The 23,424-nt window shown below is 26.0% G+C and overlaps 1 protein-coding gene across 1 annotated transcript; it reads right to left on the bottom strand.

Moving 5' to 3' along the window:
- Positions 1 to 860: 860 nt before the first annotated feature.
- On the bottom strand, positions 861 to 1,864 carry LOC133031013 (uncharacterized). The gene is made up of 3 exons (XM_061104199.1): positions 1,844 to 1,864; positions 1,151 to 1,370; positions 861 to 1,057 (listed from the first exon to the last, which is right to left on the bottom strand). The coding sequence occupies exons 1-3, from the start codon at positions 1,862 to 1,864 to the stop codon at positions 861 to 863; spliced, it is 438 nt and encodes a 145-aa protein (XP_060960182.1).
- Positions 1,865 to 23,424: the final 21,560 nt, after the last annotated feature.

Here is a 23,424-nt window from a genome sequence, read left to right on the forward strand (position 1 = left end):
TTTTTTTTTTTTTTTGATCAAAGAAAAATTTCATTAATCAACCAGCAAATATAAAAACCAACAGTCACAACAATCAGCCCCCTCACACCTACAAACAATCATTGTAATAAAAAACTTATCATCTTCCTAACATCCCTACTTAACTTCTTCCTTTGTAAGCTATACAACCTATTCTTTATAACAACTTTAATCTCGTTGACTATATACAAAACTGTAAAAGAAAAATTCTCATGAATACAGTTGTTTCGGTTCCTCCAAATGCTGTAAACACACGCTGCAAGACAGACATAGTAGATGCTCATGCTCTGCCCATTGCTCATGTTCGAACACCAACTAAGCCATCCATCATACAACAAAGGCCAAGCCTTGACACCAATCCAATCAAAGATAGCAGTAACCACCTGCTTAGAGAAAATACAGTCAAAGTATAGGTGTTTATGACTCTCAATTTCAGCATTGCAAACAGGACAATTGACATTTTTCAGAGTGATTTGAAACCTGAAAAACTTGTCTCTAGTTAGCAATTGATTATTAACTACCTGCCATAAAACAAACCTATGCTTCGGGAGACTGCTTCTGCACCAAACAGCTTCAGTATAGCACACTTCCCCAACCTGCAAAGTGCTTTTGTACACTGCAGCAACACTGAATTTCCCATTTTTACCCGCAGCCATGAGAGTAGCAGTAGAAAACCTTGCCCTTAAATGGCATATCTTCCTCCAGTACCAGCTAACATCCATTGTAGGGGTGTAGTCCCATATATTATTGTCCTTCAAATACATGAGATTGACCCACTTAACCCAAAGCTACACATGTTTGTTCATCACAGCCCGAAAATACTTCGTTAGAATAGCTCTATTCTAATTTGCACTATCTCTAAATCCAAGCCCTCCATGAGACTTAGGGTAGCAAATTTTTTCCCAAGAAGCAATGTGTAATTTGCTCCTATTACCCTTAACTCCCCAAAGAAATCCCCTACAAAGCTTCTTCACTTCTTTAACAATGCTTTGAGGAAGAATGAAGATATTCATCCAGTAGTTACGAAGGCCTAACAAAACTGAATGAATAAGTTGAATTCATCCTGCAAACGAAAAGTGTCGGGTTGCCCAAGTCATCAATCTTTGCTTTATCTTCTGAATGATTATCTCACAGTCTTCTTTTTTCCACTTGGTTGGTCTCATAGGGACCCCCAAGTACTTAAGGGGGAAGGTACCCTCCTCAAGTTGAATGTCATCCAGGATAGCCTGCTTTTCAGCATCTTGGACTCCCCCAAAGAACACTTGGGATTTAGCTAGATTAGCAACCAGCCCTGTTGTTTTGCTGAAATCTTCAAGAGCCACTTTAATGTGATGAGCAGCCTGTTTAGATCCCTTGCAAAAAAGAATCAAGTCATCAGCAAAACATAAACTGATTAGGTTTAGACTTTTGCACATAGGGTGGTGCCTAAAGGTTTTCTTCTTTGCCTCCAACTTGAGCCTTCTAGTTAAATACTCTATTATTAGAACAAAGAGCAAAGGAGACATCGGGTCCCCTTACCTTAGGCCCTTCTTCCCTTTAAAGTTTAAAAACATAAACTTTACTTTTATTTTTGTGATTAATTAAAAAATAAAAGTGTTAAATGTATTCTATAACTGATTTTGTTTTTAAATTTTAAAAACATAAAACAAAAATGTTCTATAACTTTCATTTTTATATCAGTTTAATAATTTTAACTTATTTTTAATATGAACTTTTGTTAATTTAGTTTTATTTTATGTTTGTTGAAACTAATTTAATATTAATTAGTTTTATAAAATAATTTTTAATTTATTGTAGAGATGATACTCGATTATCACTTTATTACTTGTTTGACGATTGTGTACATTTGTACATAATTTTTCCCAACAAGAATAAAGTGCCAAGGTTTGGGAAAAGGTTTCTCAAGCTTTCAGGGAAGGTGGTTCAAGTATTGCTTCGGGAGGAAGCAAGCACGTTTCAAGCAAATCGAAGGGAGGTCGTATTCTTGAAGAGTCAACAATGTTCATTTGTCAATGTGTAATACATCAAACTTGTGACATATAATAAGAGGGATTTTATTTATGCATAAGTCAAAAACTTCGTATTTTTGAGATTGTTTACCCAAATTCGACTAGGGTGACATGGTGAGGATGATGACACGTGGCATGAGAGTACCCCGAGACTAAATTAATAAGGAATATGTTAAGTCACTTGACACAAGGATACAATTCCAGAAAAAGAAGGATGGACCCTTAGTTTGAGCTATGTACGAGAGGAAGTAAAGCTAATACATCCCCCTAAGGTGGGTAAAGTGACTACCCCGAACATACATTAAGTGACTATCCCAAGTGGGTTGAGTGACTACCCCTTGAGAGTGGGTTAAGTGACTACCCCATGGGGTATGTTGAGTGACTACTCCCGGGGTGAGTTAAGTACTACTCCTGGAGTATGTTAAGTGACTACCCCAGAGAGTGGGTTAAGTGACTACACGTAGGTGGTTCTACCCTACAAAATGATATGAGCTGCATTCTGTAGGTATAGAGAATAACCTTGGGCTGGAGCCTTGTGGGCCTAAACATTCATTGGGCCTCTTCTGTCCCTATGGGTCTCATTTCATTAACTATTCAAGCCAAACCAAATTTCATAAATATATATTTAACACCATATATAAATCTTTTTTTTTAGAGGGGATAAGTTTTTTTTAAAAAAAAATACAAAAACAAAATTACAAAAATACGGTTGTACGAAATTATAAATATTTTTATAATTTTATTTACGGAAAATACGATCTTTTGATATATTTTTATGATGTACTCTTGTTAATTTGCAGTTAATTTTTTTGTTATTTATATATTATTTTTTTGTTGATATTTTGATGTTGTTTGGATATTATTTTCTTGTGTAATTTTTTTATTATTTTTGTGTTATTTTTATAGAGCACCAAAAAAAATTTTAAAAAAAAATAAATGTAAATGTATATATAATTTGCCAAAAAAAGTAGTTTATGTAATTTTTTTTTTTTTGAAGCATATATATATACACATAAGATATCTATAAGGAATAGAATAAAATGTCTTTATAAATAGAGATTTTCATGACCTCATTTCAATAATTGAGGATATTTCAAAGAGTTTTTATACTATCTAAGGGTAACTACGTAACTATAGGGTAATCAATTACTATAAAAAAAAATGTAACTAGTTACCTTATACTAGTTCTTCCATATTTTTTGATTTTTTTAAAAACAATCTTATAAAATAATTTTTTGAAAAAAATTATATTTTTACATCATAAAAATAAAAATCCCAGCTTTGTGTTGCTTGTATTGCTACATAACAAATTCAAAAGAATATTCTTTGTATAATGATGTGGTGTAATTGGTTAATGACTAAAGAAATTATTAAGAATCAATTTTATTTTTTATTTTGTAAGGTGAATGTGGTTCTAGAAACATTCACAATATCAATGTATTAAAGCAAAAAAAAAAAAAGGTCCAAGTGAGAAGAATAAGAAAACAATATGAATTATTATTGTCTCATTGAAAGAGTGAAGTAATGGATATAAGGTAAGACTTTATGTAATATTTATATGATAAATTGACAGTGGGAAAGCATCTTAAAAAGTCACTTTTATTAAAAGTTTTGACTATTTTATTCAACCCTTTTCTGTTTTTTTTTAAAAGGATCATGTTAAAACTTAGCAAAAAAAAAGTACAATCTTATAGTCTGATTTTCTTTCATTACAGCTGCATAGAGGGAAAGAACAATTATTATTGTAATTAATTATTAGGGTAATTAGATGTGAAGAAATATCAATATATGTGTTGTAATCATAATCAAAGAAGACTTTTTTTAATATATTTTTTATGGTTTGGGAATTAATTCATTTTTATTTTATTTTGTTTTGTAGATGTTTTGGGGACTATTCTTGATATGTTATTGAGTTGGCGTAATAGTATTCAGTGATAAAGGTTATAGTTCTAGTTTTTTGGGTGTACTGTTTGAAGAAGTTACTGTTTTATTGTCTAAATTTTCGAGAGTAGTTTTGTTTCATTTCGCTCGCTGACTTTAGCAGTTTATGATTTGACAAAGCAAGTTCTTCGGTCAGACGATGAATTATTCAGATTCAAAAAGGTTCCTGCGCTATTTGTATATGTCTACATCGTAAATTTATAAGTGATTTCTAATTACTACGTCAAATAAAAAAAAATTTTTTTTTTTTTTGAAATTTTGGAACTCCATTATTATTATTTATTTATTTTTATTTTAATTTAATTTTCTTCTTTTTATTGTGTCTGTTGCCTGTTAAAGCAAGCAAAAGATCAGACACCATTTATAAGAATCTTGTTTGTGATTTTAAAAGCAAGATTTTAACCCATGTGAATTGTGGCCCTAATAAAAAAAAGTGTCATGTCTAACCAAGCCTATTGCTTTTAGATTTTGTCTTCTAAATATAATTATTTCTTGAGTTTGGCATAAACTTAAATGAAAGGTCTCCATTAGCCACTTAAAGCACAAAATTTGATAATTTAAATCAAACCTAATTTTTAAATAAATAGAAAAAAAAAAATCAATGCCTCAAATGATGGAGAGGTCTAAGGAGATTTGATTCTATCAACTTGGTAAAGTAAGATTTAATTTGGTTAGTATAATAGTAGAATTAGGTGGTGAAACTTTTTCTTATCTCACTTTTTAACAATGTGTGTACTTACCATATTGAAATATATCTTCTTCTAGGCCAAAATATTTGATTAAAATTCTAAGAGAAATATAATAGTCATATGCTTATAACACCAAAAATAATATTATAGTTATTATTTTAAGTGTTATTTGTATAAAATTAAAAACATTATGGGCTGGGCCTTCGAGGAGACTTCAAGCCCATACTACTAACGGGAAAGTTCAGGCCCATTCCAACACAAGTGTAATTAATTAAGACCCTTTATATATAATATAATATAATATAATATAATAGTATATTTTATGTTATTTATTAAATAAAAAATAGTTAAGATTTGATATTAAATTATCCTAATAATAATTTTATGATATTTTTTTTGGTGTTTGACACGCCGTTTAGCATTTCTCTTTATTTATATATACACAAATTTATATTACATCTTTTATAACTTAATATATATGGCATATATTTCAAATGTGAAACATATACACAATCGAATTCTCTTGTGATTTATTAAATACTTTGTTGAATTCATCAATTTATATTAATAAAAATACAAAATTGTATTTTGAAAATTAATATAGTTAGGAGTGTTCTGGTTAAAATTGAGAACTAAGTGATCGTTTAGTACGTTATTTTATGCACAAGGTTAGAGGTTATCTCCCACAACATACTATCGTGCAAGGCATGGTTTTTGTGTACTGAGCTAAATAATTCAACAGCCAGGGACAAGGGGATTCAAATAAGAGAAGTCCCGAAGTGACACGTGTCCAAGGCCCAACCTGTCTAATTAGTACGATCTGACACCCTTAAATGCTATATGAGAAGTATACCACCTACCAATCTAACGATCGAATTTTGTCCCCACTGAGATCTATCTAAGGCAGTGCATGCATGAGGATTGACATATATATACCCCGGTGAAGCACATAGAGAAGGGGACTTTTCTTTTAAGACTTTTCCTTTAGGATCTTCACCTTCAGAGGGAATTGATTCTTCATCACATCAAGCAAAAATATATTTGTAACCCTGCTATTAACTCTAGAATATTCCTACTAAGCTTCTTTTGTTTTCAAGAGGAACACGGTGAAAATGAGTAAAAGTTTATTGTATTCATATTTGTATAAACAATCACCGGTCGACGAGCCTAATAAAATGGACTTGTAGACTAAGGATAGTTAACGTTTGAACCACGTAAAAATTTCTTGTTTGTTATTTCATTACATGTGCCATCATTACTTTCTTAAGCTTTAAAAATATTCGGTTGCTGAAAAACTCGATAAACATGTGTAATAAGAAGTACCAAATGCACCCTAAGTGATATAATTTTATATTGATTTATAGAATACAGAAAATAATTAAAAAATTAGAATAATAAACAAATTACAATAGAGTAAAGTTACATAATAATCCAAAAATATAGAATTAGAATCAACAATAATTTGAAAATCAAATAAATAAATAAAAAGAGAAGGATCCATGATATGTAGATATGTTGTTTAGGATGATTTTTCAAAGGTTCTAAAGTTTACATCTTTTACAAAAGATAATATTGTTTGATATTAGATTAATTAACTAAAAAAAACTCCAAATTGTAGATTCTGTTAAAAGAAATGGTGACAAATATTGTTCATAGATTCGATATTGGTTATTTTATTAATTAATGGACCATAATATTATTCTATTAAAATCTATATGTTGTGTGTTACAATTCCTATAGAGTCACCATTCACCACCTTATTTATTATATTTATTTGACACTTTTATTAAAATTACAAAATTATCTTTTTCCAAAAAAAAAAAAAAAAGCAACAAACAGTACTTATTTTTTATTTTGGAAAAGAAAATAAAACCAACAATTTTTTTTCAACTTTAACATGCATTAAAATTGTATTTGTTGCATTGAAAGAGAAGAGTGAAATTAATATATTAATTGAAAAAAATAATAATAATGATAAAAGATGTTCAATAAAATTGTTGAACCAACCATACCTGCCGTACATAGATGAAAAGAAAGTACAAAAATTATTATGAAATATTTATAATTAAGAATATATATATATTTTATAGATGTAATATGACGTGTCAAACACCCAAACCCCTCCACCAATCACTCTGCAAAAAATATAATAATTTTGAAAAAATAAATGAAATGTATTGGAGTGAAAAGAGTGATTTAATTTTTTTTTTATTATTATTATTTTAGTTGTATGATAAAATAATACAATGACTACTATTGGTAAAAGGATAAATATACAAGATGTAAAATTTCTTATGGTGTCGTATTTTGGGTTAGGTATAATTTAATATAGAATCAATCCTATACATAATAATTTTTTATTTTTATAATTCGATTTTACATATTTTAATTAAATAATTACTCTAAAAAAATTATTAATCACTCAAAGGTGAAACCATATGCCTTTCTGTTAAAACTTAAATTATTTTTAATTTAAAGAGTTTCCTGATTGATATCTTTATTATAATTAGTGGTGTAAATATAGGTTAGATTTTTCGACATATTACGAATCCAACACTGAGCATAACTAGACACAAAAAATATGGATTTAGACACGATAAAATACAGTATTATAAACTGGCAAAATACGACACGAGAAGCACGAAAAACACAACATATAAGTACTATTAAACTAGCCTGAAAAGCACGGCACACAACAAGCCCGAAACACGATATAAAACATTAAACAAATCCTATAATTTAATAATATTTATAATAGTATATATTTACTTATTAATTATAAATAAGATAAAATAATAATAAAACTTAAATATAACACTGAATATTATAATTTTATAATTAAAATTATTATAAAATATAAAATTAAAATGATATATTAATTTATTTATAAAGTATGACATAAAATTTGAGTATTTATAAGTAAATATTTAAATTATAATAATTTTAATAATTTTTTAATATAATTATCTGTAAAATATTATTAAAAAATTATATAAATATAATTAAAGCTATGAGAAATATATATTTTAGTAGTTGGCTCATTAATTGTTAAAATAGATTTGAAAAAGTAAAGCACGAATTTGAGCCCGAATATGAAAACGAGTTGACTCATTAAAAGAAATTGGTCATCACGAGTAAAGCACGATACGAATCTGAGCACAATACGAAAATAATAGGCCTACGGGGCGTGCCTGCCTAACCTATCTTTTAAAAATATTAGCACAACACGACCTAAATTATATTTTTTTACAGCATAACACAACACGACTCATATTTTTTTAAAAAAATTGTACAATATGGATCACGAATTTATAGCATTAAATTCGTGAATTTTTAATATAATTTCAATTATAAATAATTATATTTACATAAAAAAAAATGAAAAGAAGGTTAAGTTGGAATGCAATAAGAGGAATAGGAATTGATTTGGGTTGGGTTAGATTGGGTCGGATAGGATTGGGTGGTCGGTTATTGCGGGTTTACCCATTACAGTTGTCACTTTTTTATGGGCTGGGCCCCACTTTTGTGGACCCACATTATTCGGCCCAGATTTTAAAGCCCATATAACTAAATCCCTTTCTTTCCTTTTTTTTTTGTTTTGGATTTTCAATTTTTTTTAATGTAAAAGACATAAATAGTTTTTAATATTTCGGCAGTGCCCCAACAATAATAATAGAGAAATGCTAAAGGGTACCACTGGTGCCTAGCACCCTCCTACGTGTCAATATCGCTATTGGTGCAATTAAGTATCGGGTCCCATATAATTTAATATAATAATTTTTATAGAGTATCGCTAGCCAATTGCAAGTCGACACATTTAGAAGGTGCTAGGCACCACTGGTGCCCAATAGCAATGCTCATAATAATATTATTATTTGACATAAATATAATATAAATTTAGAAGAAGGATTTTCCAATGTTGTGATTAATTTTTTTGCCGGAGTGTTATAAATTAAATTAATGTGGGGTCATATTAAAGATTGGTATTGGACAGTTGTGTGTGACCCTCATCTACATCACAACACAATTATTTTTTATAGAAAAAATAAAATAAAATAAAATAAATACACAATTCTTTAGAAATGACTTGCTAGCTTATAACTTTCAGAGTTCCAACTTCCAATCAAAAATTGGTATTAATATTAAACCTTGAAAAAGTGCATGATTTTTACATCAAAAATAAAAAAATATAATAAAGCCACCATCATAAATTCTAATTCAAACTTCACCTAATTATAAGGCTTTGAGTTAGTATATGAATAGTGCTTTAAGTCACAATCTCTTAGTGCAAAAATGAAGTTGATAGGGATATATAAATATATATTATTTGTATATATATATGCTATATATATATATGAATGGATTAGATATACTTATATAAATAAACCCACTTTTTGTCAACAAATAATGACAAGTAACCATCTCCAAAACTAACCCCATTCAATTTGTTCAAATTAATATAAAGTAACAAAAAGGAGGAACATAGCTATGGCTAGTACTACTATATATATCATCATAATTATAATGCATTATATCTTAAATTTACATAATACAACAAGAATTTCTGTTTAATCACTTTCATATTTTTTGTTTTAAAATAAAATAAAATTGATTTTATTAATAATCATGAATTGACCCTATATATTTGACATTTGAATATGTACTCACCCTAGTTAGTTGCTGGATTATTGTAGTGGATGCCTTTGTAGAAAGGAAAGGAAGAACAACTTTTGGAGAAGTAGCTTTCAATTATTTAAAATTCATCCAAAAATAATAGGGTAACATTAATACCTTCTCATCACTCCTCATTCTCCTAAACTAGATATATATATTTTATGGGTATATATATAAATATATATATTTAGTAGTATCGATAGATTTAAAATTTATACAGTGTCGAGAATTTTTAATAGTATGTTTAAATATTCTTACAAAAGTCTAGAATTTCTGATTCGAGAGTGACAAAATGTGTGGAAGACTATTTTAAAAATATATGTATGTAGCTTCTTATGTGAGTATCACTTTTAACCCTAACGAAAGGATATTTTTGTTTTTAATACTTAGAGAAATTATATTTTAATTTTTTTATATACATATATAACAGTATACATTATAGTTATAGTGTATTTTGTATTTTTTCGATAAATTTTGAATAATTTATGACATTAATAATAAAATTTAAAATATTTAGTTACAAGTGTATAAAATAAAATAAGTATGCATGCAACTAACTATTTGAATCGTATTTTTAATATTTTAAAGTATTAAAATTTTTTAAAAAATAAATAGAATGTGTACTATAATTATAATATACTCCAATACATAATTTTTTTCCATCTCCACTAATGACTCTTATGTAATTCTCCTGAATTAATATAATAGTCTTTTTCTCAAAAAAAAAAAATACATAATTTTTTTCATATATCGAAAAAATAAGAAATACCTCTAAAATAAAAGCAAAATTGATTCCCTATCTAAACTTTTTCCAATATATCAAAATAAAACTAGTGAAGATGCTTGTATGATGTATGTACTATTTTGTCAACCTCCATTTCTTCAAAAAAGACCATTAATTAATCTCAATATTATTTGATAAGAAAAGCCTTAAATACAAAAGAGAGAAAGTATACATATGTGGTACCCCATATGGTTATCCAAACCATGCACATGGCATAGACAAAGCTAGGTCGATAGTCATTATCCAACTCTAATATACCTTCAAAATGATAGGTCATGTATCTAATCTCAAATTATATATATGTATATGGAGAATTGATTGGTCTATTCATAATATATATACATATATATGAGAATTTTTAAAAAATTATTATTATCAGTGTGTCTAGTACTTTTCTCGATGTCATACTGTTATTGAATATATAATCGGGTTTCATATAATTTTAAAAAATAACTTTTAGACAATATCGATAATCAATCGTGAAATGTCACTTATGGAAGATGTTGGGTATCACTAATGCCCAATAACAATACTTTATATATATATATATATATACACATGTACATATATATATACATATAATTGTCCTTGAGAAAAATTCTCATTTTTTATTGTTGAGAAAAATTGATTAGTTTAGTGGTGCACAATTGAGGGTTCTTATTCATACCCATGTGCTAACAATTTAGGCAACACATGTTGTTGGAGACAATTGGGGTCAACTTATATAACTTATGTTCATATTTCTCAAAGCACAAACCTAATTTGATTTAATGGCTATTGTTATATATGTATTTTTAGAATGTAGATAGATATACTTAAGGGATTATATATATATAGTGTAGTCTATTCATGTATAATATATTGTCATATATAATAATTAAATAAATAAATATGAGTTCATTCTTGGCTGGCTTTGTTATATAGCCATTATTATTTGTTATAAGTAACATGGGAAATATATAAGAAAAATAATATCAACGCACATAAGAATGTAATGGTGAAATAATATTTCCTTTTCTGGATATAATATGAGTTGTGAGAATTTGAATTTAGTTATTAATTGTGAGAGAATAGAAATAATAATATATTAATATATTTATATACTAGTAGATAAATATAATTATCTATTATCATCAGTCAACTATAATATAATACATGAATGTTGAGTTTTATGACAGGGGAATTATATTTCTTTAATATAAACTGAGTGAAAATATTATAAGTATTATTTCATAAATACACAAAAATAATAAAAAATTATAAAAAATAAAGTTGTATAGAATTATAAATATTTTTATAATTTTATTTATAGAAAGTACGGTATTTTGTCTTTTAATGTATTTTTATTTTATACTTTTACTAATTTATTACTAATTTATTGTTAATTTTTTTTAAAAATTATTTATTACATAAAAAGTGTCAAAGATGATTTCAATTATTTTTTTTTCCCAATAACCAATTATAATAGTGGAAAAAAAGAACTACTAGAAGTGCCTCTAAATTCATCCTATATATATATATATGATTGCTATATTTGCTTTTATCTTAAACAAAGTACTTTTAATAACAAATCTAAGTATATATAAATACATATACATATATATTTGGTTCCAAATAATGTTAGACATAATTTTCTAGCTATACTAACTTTGTCAATCAATACCTAAACGTCAATTTAAATTATTGCATATGTCTAACCAAAATTTGGTGAATTAATTTTGTGTAACATATCCACCACTAATTTAACAAATAAATGTATAATATATATTTATATATATTGTTAATAATTTCTTAAAATTATAATATATATATAAAAAAAAAAAGAGAGAAAAAAACGCATTATACTTTTATGGAGCGACAAAAATAAAGCACACAGTTTTCTTTTCTCAATTGAATAATATATCATTTAATTACAAATCTATATATATTTTTATATATAAAATATAACTTTTAATTATTTTTGTTGATATGACAAAATATTTTAAAAATAAAAAAATATTTCGTTAAATTTAACGGTGTTAGTAAAATTAATTTTATAAAAATATAATTAAGTATCAAAATTAATAAGTGGTTTCTATATATATATATACCATTTAAATACAAGACATATATCATTTAAATACTTGTAGACATACATAATAGTAGTCTTTTATGCCTAGATGAGATTTCACTATTATTGTATATCTATTTTTAAAATTAAGGATACATAACATTTGTCAACTTAAAAAAAAGATTATGGCTAGATAGAAACTTCTAATTTTTTTTTTAATAAATGATGCAATTTTATTAATAATAATTAATTAAAATAATAATTTACAATTTAATTAGAATATTTCTCTCGTTGGAGACACGACTAGGATTAAAATTAGAAAAATAAATCAAATAATCAGCTGCCTCATTTTCAAATCGTTTGACAAAAAAACTAAAAATAAAATTAGATGAAAAAGATTGTAGCATCACATATAACTTTAAAAACACTTAAATTCAGTTTCATCTACCACTCAAAAGACATAACAGTAAAAAACTAAAAACTGTTGCAACAATGCAGTAATTACTTCATTCAATCTCATAGATTGAGCACTCAACTGCTGCTGCCTAATTCAACTTTTTAATGCTTCTTTTTCTTTCTTTAAAAAACATAAATACAACCATTAGCGGACCCACATTGTAGTGAGAGGGGGCAGTCGCCCCTCCTGAAAAAAAATCGGGAAAAAAATATATATGTATTTTAGTTAGTTACAATAATAAAATATGATATTCATAGACATAATACTAGGCTTATGTAATGGTTAATGTAGTTTACATATATGATAAAGGTACAAATTCCTTACAACACATTATTTTATCTTTTTAATAAGTTTATTTTTGCCCCTAATTTAAAAAAAATACGCCACTTACTTTAAATTATGGGTTCGCCAATGAATACAACTATGTATAAAAGTTGTATAATGAATTACACATTATCCATAAAAAAAAATAAATACTTATGTATGTCAAATTTATATTGTATAATTCTATATGTACATATCACTACAGCAAAAAATATACAAACACATTATCATCTAGGATATAAAAAATATAACTTTTATGAAGACAAAAAAGATAAAAATATTGACAGACAAAAATGAAAAAATATATATTATGGGAGATAAAATTGAAAATACTAAAACATTTCTATTTATTTTAGTTTTTTTAAAAAAGTTTCCATTAATATCTAATATTACACATTAATTCTGTATACCTACTTTGACAATATTACTTCATATTATTTAATCTTTTTTAGACTCACTTTGTACATGCTATATAATACATAATTAATTTATCATCACTAATTTGAGAATTAACAGTTAATCATATTATCAAATTTCACCATCCAGACAAGATTGGATTATTTATCTCAATTAATCCTTATCCGATTTAAAAATAAATAAAACAGTACAACATTTTTTGTTTTTAACACATAAAATTTCAAACATAAAAAAAAAAAAATTATAACATCTTTTTAAAAATAAAAATAAAAAAAAATACACACAAAAAAATATACTTAATTTTATAATATATTTATCAAAACACAATAAAATATTGCTAAATTTTAAAATTAAAACAAGAAAATATTATTTTGGAGTAATCTATCAAGTGATCACGTGTCTCCCATGGCCAACACAACATATTTAGGTACATATGTAATAATGTAAATGTACTGAAAATATTATTATTTGATGCAATATTCTATTTTATAGGGTTCACTTGTGGAAATATATATAATATATAGTCACAATATTAATAAATATTTGGTACGTATGTGTACGTTTTTCGAACAAGGATATTGAATTATTATTATTATTATTATTAATAAATAATATATGATAGTAATAAATGTTATAACATAAAATATATGATACACATAAATTCAATAAATATATATAGATAGTAGAAAATTATTTTGGTACTGATATAAACAAAAATGGGGCTTGGTTGTTTGATGATGAAAGAATACCAACATCAACATAATTACCATGCATAGCTCTCTCTCATATAAATATATATATATATATACAGGGGCGGACCCACATTGTAGCGAGGGGAGGCAGTCGCCCCCCCTGAAAAAAAAAATCGAGAAAAAAATGTATATGGATTTTAATTAGTTACAACATATATTTGTATTAAAAGATGATATTTATAGACATAATAGTAACCTTTGTGTAATGGTTAAGGTAGTTGGTAAATAGGTTAGAGGGTAAAGGTTCAAATACCACTAACTATACTTTATATTTTCTTTTTAATTTTATTTACGCCCCCCTCACTTTAAATTCTGGGTCCGCCACTGTATATATATATATATATATTTTCATATTTGATCATTTGGCCTAATTATTCAACAAAATTTTCCAATTTTCTTGGTGAAATTTTAAGGTGAAATTATACCAAAAAATCCCAACAAACAATATATTGCAATATTGTCTATGTCGTTCGGTAACCAAGTAAATGTTTATTTAATGAGTAGTTGTCAATTAATAATGTCTTATTAATTAAAAATACTATTGGATTTATTTAAGCTTTTGTTCTTCTTTTTCTTCTCTTAATTAATTTCTTTTTTTTTTTTCTAATAATAAAAACATCTAGATGAAAAATGACATTTCCATGTGCATTACTTTTGTTATTTTGACATTGATTTAAGAGTCGAAGTCGAACATGATTTTTTCTTCTATATTTTGGATACTATGATGATCAGTTTTGCCTGATTTGTAGAATTTTTTTGTCCATTTAACCTATGAATATGAATGTTCTTTCCAAATAATAAGATTCTTTCTTAAAATAGTAGATGCATGTGGATATTATAGAAAGAGAGTTTTATTGTAAGGTTCACACCATGGAGGAGATGACTAGTATCTTATAGTTTGACAGATTCTATTACATTTGAATTTGTTGGGTGCAATTAAAGTTCTACATTAGTAGATATACATCGGTATGAGATATTTTAAAAAGGTGCTCAAAAACAAATTCGTGAGAGCTTTCTAGATAGGGATGCACATTTTTTCCATTGTGATGGGGGACACGTAGATTACTTGTCTAAATGGGGAATGGGGCGGGATGAGGATCATTTTTTGTCCCCGAATGTTAAAAAGGGAGGGGACGAGATGACACACCCTACCCTGACGGGGCCCGTTTAATATTTTGGTTATTTTTTTAAGAATATTTTATATTTGTATTTTTTTTTTAGTATATTAGTATTTTTTTTATAAATTTTTAAGTTGAGCTTTGGATAATAAATAGTATATTGAATAATAAATAATGTGTAATATTTTAATTTTATATATATTAAAATTTTTCTAGGTTTAAAATTTTAATATAAACTTTATTTTTATGTTACGAGATTCTTCGCTCTATTCTCGCCCCATCAGAGAATTTTATGTCCCATCCCTGATAAAGAATATGCAGGTGCAAGCTCCCCGCTGATCATTCCCGCCCCGTATGCATCCCCACTTCCCGACACCTTAAAATATTTTTATATAATTTTATGTATATAATATTTCCAAATTAAAATAAATAAATAAAGAAATTTCTATCCTCTCAAAAAAGAAAATCCAATTTCGAATCCCCCTTATAAAAAAAATAAATAAATAAAACTCAGGTGTCCTCCTTTGTTTGACACTAAGAATTATTAATTGGTCAGTAAGAATAGTAAAACTCATAATTCTAATAAATATAACCCCAAAACTTAATCATATTATTAATAATTAATCAAATTGACCAAAAATGTCTATGTATAGAGAAATTAAGGTAACTAAATTTGACAATTGAGAGTTGAGAGAGTTGTAGTAGTAGAAAAGTACACTTCTCCCACCTTACTTGATTGATAAAAGTAGTCCTCTAGAATAAGTGTCATTTGACTATATATACATTTAAATTAAAGCTAATTAATTCAAAACCAAACACCCAAATTTACCAATAAAAATCAAACTCGATTAAAAAATGAATATATATATCTTCTGCAACAAACAAACCATGTGTTAGTTAGTTATAAAGAATAATAACAAGGTAAAAAGTAAATAAACAAAACAATTTGATTTATTATTACTAAGAGTGGATTGGTTAATATGCCCGGATTACTAGGCGGCTTAAGAACATTCTATGGCACAATTTGACAACTAGTCAATACTATGTCCCTCTCTCCCTATGTTACTTTGGTAAAAATAAAGGTCTTCTTATAATAAATATAATATTAGGAATAGGGGTGGCAAAACGTGTTATCTTATCGTATTCGTGTTATATTTTATGTGATTTGTTTCTATATTTTGTGTTTGGTGTGTCGTTTCGTTTTTTTTTTATTTGTGTCTAATTTTTAATATGAACCCTAACTCGATCTGTAAAAATATTGTATCGTGTTTGTGTTGACCTACTTTGACCTATTGGGAAAGTCTATAGTAACACTTTGGGTATTCCGTAGACTTATTTTCTGGTTCGACATTTAAGAAAGATTTTTAATTTAATTTTTTTTTTATAATCATGTACTCACATTTTGAAAATTTTATATTGTTGAAAATAAGATTCAAATATTTTATGTACTTGTGATTATTTTTTTATATGTGTGGTAACTATTTAAATTTTATTTTCGGTATTGTAAATTATTTAAAAAAATTTATATGATCTTAAATAACTATAACGTACACGATTATAAAAAAATAAACTAAAAAATTAATCTGAATTTCGAAACACTGTCTACTAAAACATCCCTTTAATGGAGTGCACTAAAATCTTTTTATGATATTTGACCACTATAATTGTATTGTAAAAATAATTTCCAAATTGTACTCTTTTCTACAAGGTAATAATAACACAACTCATATTACTTGAAGGGCTAAGCAAATCACTTCAATTTTTTAGACAGAAAAGAGTATGATTTGTCACTAGTAATAATTTTAGTAGAGTTTAAACCAACATTAAAATAATAATAATAATAATTTGATAGACAAAAAATCATCATATTTATAAAAATAAAATTAAAAAAAAAAAGTCAAATTGTTTGCTATAACATTGGCCTACTAACTCTATCTTTTTCTTTTGTAAAATTATGTAAAAATAAAAAAAAAAATCAATTGAGTAAAAATAAAAAGTGGAAAAGGGATGAGTTATGTTTCTTGTGTTGAGTGTAAAACAAGGTAAGGTAATGGAAATTTAATCTGAAATTGGTACCGCATGCTTGATTGATGGGTCTCTTTTTGTGTGATTGTTATGTGGGCCCTAATTCAAATCTAATTCATTTTTGTAACAAAATTAAGCAAACAACTAGTCATTATTTTTAGCAAAAAAGGGTTATTAACTTACAAATATTTCAATTTAGCTCAACTAAATTCATGATTAATTAACTTACTAACACTTAACCCTCTTATTGCCAAATGTGACTTGTTTCGTTTCGATCAAAGATTAATTTTGTGAACTTAACTTGAATTCAGTAGCGATGTAGCTCTCAAATTCTAGTGGATCTATCATACGAGTAATAATAAAATATTATAACGTGACAATTTTTTTAATCAATCACATTTATCTAAACCGATCAAATTCATTATTTAAAAAAAAAAAAAACAACAACACTAAGTCATTGTATGTAATATTTAGATACATATTTTGAGTGTACGTATCAGACTAAAATAAATGGATTAAGTATCAAGTAGTTAACTAAAAAACAAGTCAAAACTCAAATATATATTAACTAACCCAATGAATGGTCCTCACTTATGTTGGTTGTAGTAAAGGCATGATGATGATGATGATGATGAGCCGTGCATGGAAGTTTTGGTGGACATAGGTTTTTTCTTTTTTTTTTTCTTTTTGAAGGAACAATAAGTTTTGGGGTTGGGGTGATAGTAGAAGGGTAAAACCGTAAATAAGTAATTATAGGCGTGAGGAAGGTCACTATGATGGGAGCCACTTGGGTTGTTGCATGGGAACATGATGCTTTGCCCCCTTAAACCCCCCAAAATCACTCAAACCAAACTAACTTCACTCTCTCTTTACTTTCTCAATTTACATTTCTACCCCCAACCCTCTAACTACCATCAACTTCTTTCTTAAATAATTACGACATTATACTTACACTCCAATCACTCATGTAACCACCCAATATTTTTTTAAAAAAACAAAATTTGTTCTTATAAAAAGTGTTCTTTCACATTATTTTGTATTGATTTTGTTAATTTATTTTCATATTTTTCAAATAATTATTTTTGTATTCTAATAAGATTTCATGTATGTTTTTTTTTTTTTTTAATTTAATATTTAAAATACATTTTATTTTAAATATGTGTGTTTTTTAATACTAGAAAGGAGATCAAGTGGTGCACATTCTATTCCTAACTTCTTTGGCTTAATTTATAGGAATTTTAGAGACCATAGAGAGTAAGTTAAGGCTTATACATAGTTCCTAAGATGGATGCCAACTAAGACCCTCCTACCCAAGGAAACCATGGCCTACCCAAAGGACACCTAGACACTCGTTTACTCCCAAGGAGTGCCACATATTTAAATATTAAAGAGTGTTAATTATAACTTTCTATTATAATTTTTTAGTCAACTTCTATGTTCGAAATCACATGTTGGAATATTTTTTAAAATTTTTTTATAGCGGTATCTGTTACAGTTATAATACTATTCATGTAAATTTTTTAAAAATTCTAAATAGTTTACAGCATCGAAAATAGGGTTTTTAATATTCTAGTTTAATTACCACACATGTTAATAAAACTTCAAACATATGTTTGACACTATAAATTATTCGAATTTTTTTAAAAATTTACAAAAATGATGTTATAACTATAGTCTATAACGAATATGACTATAATTTTTTTATTTTTTTTAAAAAGAATATTTTGACATGTATTTCGAGTACAGAAGTTGACAAAAAAATTGTAATAACAGGTTGACAGTAGCACTTTAAATATATGTTTTAGAATGTAAGAATAAAGAAGAAAAATTATGTAAATTAACACAAAAAAAATAAATAAATAAAATGAGAAGTCAAGTCTTCAATCTTTTTTAACTTCCTGAATTTACATTTCTACCCCCAATCCAATTGACCTGAATATATGTAAATACTAAATAGTCTCTTTTTGGCGGGTTCGGGTTTCAAGTTTTAATACTCTCCCGCCTCCAAAACCCGAATAACACTTTTTTCTTTTATTATTTATTTTCTTAAAAAAATTAATAATAATCTACTCTCTTCTCTTGAGTGTAGTGTAGTGTATTTAACTTTTTCTGTTAAAATATTCAATGGTTATTAAACTTTTTTTTTTTTTTTAATGAGTAGTTCATCTTTATCCAATTAAAATAAACATTTTTTGCTTAATGGACCAAATTATATGTAAGTAATTTATTTTGGTAATGAATGAAACTAAATAAAGATGTTTTGACTATATATTAGTATGAATAATACTCATCATAAATATGAAGAATATTAGTCAATGTTTAATAATGATAAATAAATTAGCCAAATTTGAGAGCTAATTAAAGTGGTACATTTTGATTAATCAAGTCTATCTAAGTTGCTTTAAGTGTATTAAGTACTAATACGTACTAACCAAAAAGGCTGTGAAAAGATTACTTGGGGCTAGCTCAAGTGGCCATAGGTGGGTGTGTGAGTGTTGGAGGTCCTGTGTTCGAGTCCCAGTAAAACATGTTGTAATATATAAACGCTTAAATAAAAAAAAAAGGCTGTGAAAAGGTACTATGACTTTAATTAGAAGGAAAAATAAAAAATACAATTTTTAATCTTATTTTATGTTTTAACTAAATATTATATTTTAAAATACAAAATAAGACTATGTTTTGACTAAATATTATATTTTTACTCTATCATATAATTTTGATAATTGGATAAATTTTATGTTTGGTGTGATTTTATATATAAAAAAAAACTAAATGTTATATTTTTGCTACCAAAAGAAATTGTTTTGAAAATTGAAATTTTAATCTTTTACTTTGTATAATCTAAAAAAATTAACCATTATAAAAAAAATGTTATATGAGATTCATACAAATAATAACATTAATTTATAGATAATAATGTAATTAGAAAAAAAGTTGTAATGTAACATTAATCTAATAAAAATTTATATATTTATCAAAAAACACCTTTCTCATGCTAATTGTATTTTTACTTTAGTAATTAGTGTTCATTCTGTTAATGCTTAAGCAATATATTACAAGTGTCAAATTATTATAATAGATAGAACACTAAACTAAGAAATAAATTTGAACAGCAAATTTGAGTCTTTTATGATTCATAAGTAATATACCATTAATGAAAAATAAAATTAATTAACTTTTATGGGCTTGATCATTATCAAAACATAATAGTATTGACAACATTAATTATTATTTCTTTCATTATTACCTTGCATTAATATAGCTATAAAATAACAAATTAAATGCATTTTTATATAAGCTGTAATTTGTGGGTGAAAATTTGCTTGCACCTGCTTCATTAATAAACATCAATATTAGAACATCAAGTTTGTAATTAATGACTATTAACTTTAGTAAAATAATTTTAGCCTGAAACTTATATTATATAAATAGTAAATCATCATATAATATAAGTTAGCCCAAATTATTTTGACCCATAAATTATTATACCTAATAAGGAAGATTCATTTAAAATCAAAAGTGATATAAATACATATATATTCTTATACTCTCTTGTAAATTTTTTGGAAGAATTTTAATTTTTATAGAGAAAGAATACTAAGGTTTTTTGTTATTTGAATCCAAATATAAGAAAATGATATCTTTTTCTTCTCCCAAAAATCCAACAGCTTATGGGTTTTGATCACTAATAAAGTTATTCTATTTTATTAGCTAATATATATTTTTTTGAGTTAGCTTGATTAACACAAAATTGACTTATTAAGGACCTAGAAATTTGATTAAAAACAAATAGACCTAGAAATTTGGGGGCTTAAATCACATTTTAAGGATCTGATAATATATATATATATATAAATAAAATAAAAGGATCTAGTGTGCATTAGCTATAATATTGTAGCTAATTAGAGGCACATGATTAAGTAATACCATGCTAATTAACCAACTGAAATATCATTAATAATTAATATTGTTTTTGTTTCAAAAATATAATTAAATCAAATATGACCTGAAAATAAGGGGTTTATGCCAACATGTGAAGCATTGGTCAAAACTTAATTGTCTTGCTCTAATAATTTTTCAATTAAAAGAAAGAAAAAAATTAGACCAAGATAGAGTATCTTTTAGTACCAATTCTAGCTAGATGTCCAAAATAACCAAATAATTATACCCCAATTCATATTTTATTTGAATTTATTTATTACTTCAATATTATATACATTTAAAAAAAAAAAGAGAAAATTTAATTTCATATTACTTAGAAACTTGGCAAACCAAAAATGATTTTGTCCTTAACAATTGTGTCCAAAAAAGAGTGACTAAAAAAATGGCAAAGAGTAGGATACACATGTTGGATTGGAATACACAATCATCTCTTTCAATTCATGTGTATTCTAAATGTTTTTCTTTTGACCAATATTTTTATATATTTATTATTATACATTTTTGTATTCAATTCAGATTAATAATATATATAATATTCATGTATACAGTAATGATACGAGCACACAAAATAACTACCTTTGTGAGATAGTTTCAACTTGAAAGTGTTCAGATTCGAAAATCTTCGTAATCTTCTCTAATGTTTTGTCGGTTGTAGATGGTGTGTAATTTTTTTTTTTTTTTTTAATTTTAGGATTAGTAGACCTTTTTTTTTCTTAGAATAAAAACCTAAAATTCTACCCAAAAGTGCAATATAGTTCTAAAAAAAGAAAGAAGGAGATATCATTAAAAATTTATGACATCGACGATGATTGAATTATAAATACAATCTAGATAATTATTTTGCTACTTACCACAGATAAAAAACTTAATAATATTTTGAGCAACGACATTAATTATCTTAAAACAATGCAAAAGATTTACATTATTTAAAAAGAGTCAAACTACAATAAATGTCTCGAAGAATTAAGTCTAGCGACGAGTCTAAAAAATATTATTGTTAATTTTATTGACCACATTAAGGTAGTCAATTTCAAAATATTTTTCAGACCAAACCGATAGATTCCCGCATGGCGAGCAAACAATAACTTTAGCCCGAAAATATGATATTGGAATCCTGCATGCATGACGACTTAGTAGATCTATCTTTTGATTATTTGGGTTGCTATAATAGGATAAAAATTTTAGCGTTTTGAAATATGTTAGTGTTACTCCGTTTAATATTATAAACTTCTCATAGTAATAATAAATCAACATTATCAACACAAAAAAAATTTACACTACAAATATTTTTTTCCCTCATATTTTTAGGGCGGTCGACAAAACATACAACTAGCTTCATTCCCAATTAATCATAACATTAACATTTATCTTGTGAAACTTTTTCTTGTTCTGAAAAATTGTCATGACTTGATCGAAAAACATAAAATATAATCATCTAATCTTTTCTCCAAAATTCTAATAATTCACATGTACTAAAATCACATATTTGTTTAACACATCACATGTTGCTTACATATGTACTTTTATAGTTTATTTTGTGTTTGAATACATAAGTACAAGTCCAACCTATGGACTCTTCAACTAACTTTTACACAATACATTCCTATGGCTCACATGTTTTTCTATGAGAACTCTACCACAAAAATAATATATATAAATTTTGTAGCAATAATAATCTTAACAAAATATAGATATATAATGTGATACAACTTAAAAAAAAAAATCCAAATATTCAAAACAGAAAAAGAAAAAATGATTCTTTTTTGTCTATTCTAAAAAAATATGCAATTAATTAATTAGGATTACTCTTAAAAAATTGAATAAATATTTACAGTCATTGTAAAGGTGACACTTTTAACAAAAATAAAAATAAACATTGTGAGAGAATCTAATTAAACACCACACATTGTGCTTGTACAATCGAGAAATAATATATTTTGACTGAAAATAAATAAAATATACATTAACAACAAGTAAAAATTTACTCTTTTGAATTGGCTATGCAAATATTAATTATTAACTAACAAAATATTATTATTGATAATAAATTCAAATTCAAGTGTATAGTTGAAGTTACTTATACAAAAATTAGATCAAAAAAACCATAACATAAATAATATTAATTTAAGAACACTTATGATTACTAATATTATAGAAAAAATATAAATCCATGTGAAAAAATTTATAGATATTATATTAGATGTAATTTATAAAGGGGTCCTAC

The sequence above is a fragment of the Cannabis sativa genome, chromosome 9 (assembly GCF_029168945.1).
Source record: "Cannabis sativa cultivar Pink pepper isolate KNU-18-1 chromosome 9, ASM2916894v1, whole genome shotgun sequence".
NCBI lineage: Eukaryota > Viridiplantae > Streptophyta > Magnoliopsida > Rosales > Cannabaceae > Cannabis > Cannabis sativa.

Bases quoted from the DNA above. Each gene is read 5' to 3' on its own strand.
- LOC133031013 (XM_061104199.1), bottom strand. From the start codon at position 1,864: ATGTACACAATCGTCAAACAA. The intron at 1,371-1,843 runs GTAATAAAGTGA...CTTTTTTGCAAG, and splicing joins TGTACACAATCGTCAAACAA to GGATCTAAACAGGCTGCTCA. The intron at 1,058-1,150 runs GTGAGATAATCA...TTATTCATTCAG, and splicing joins CAAGTGGAAAAAAGAAGACT to TTTTGTTAGGCCTTCGTAAC.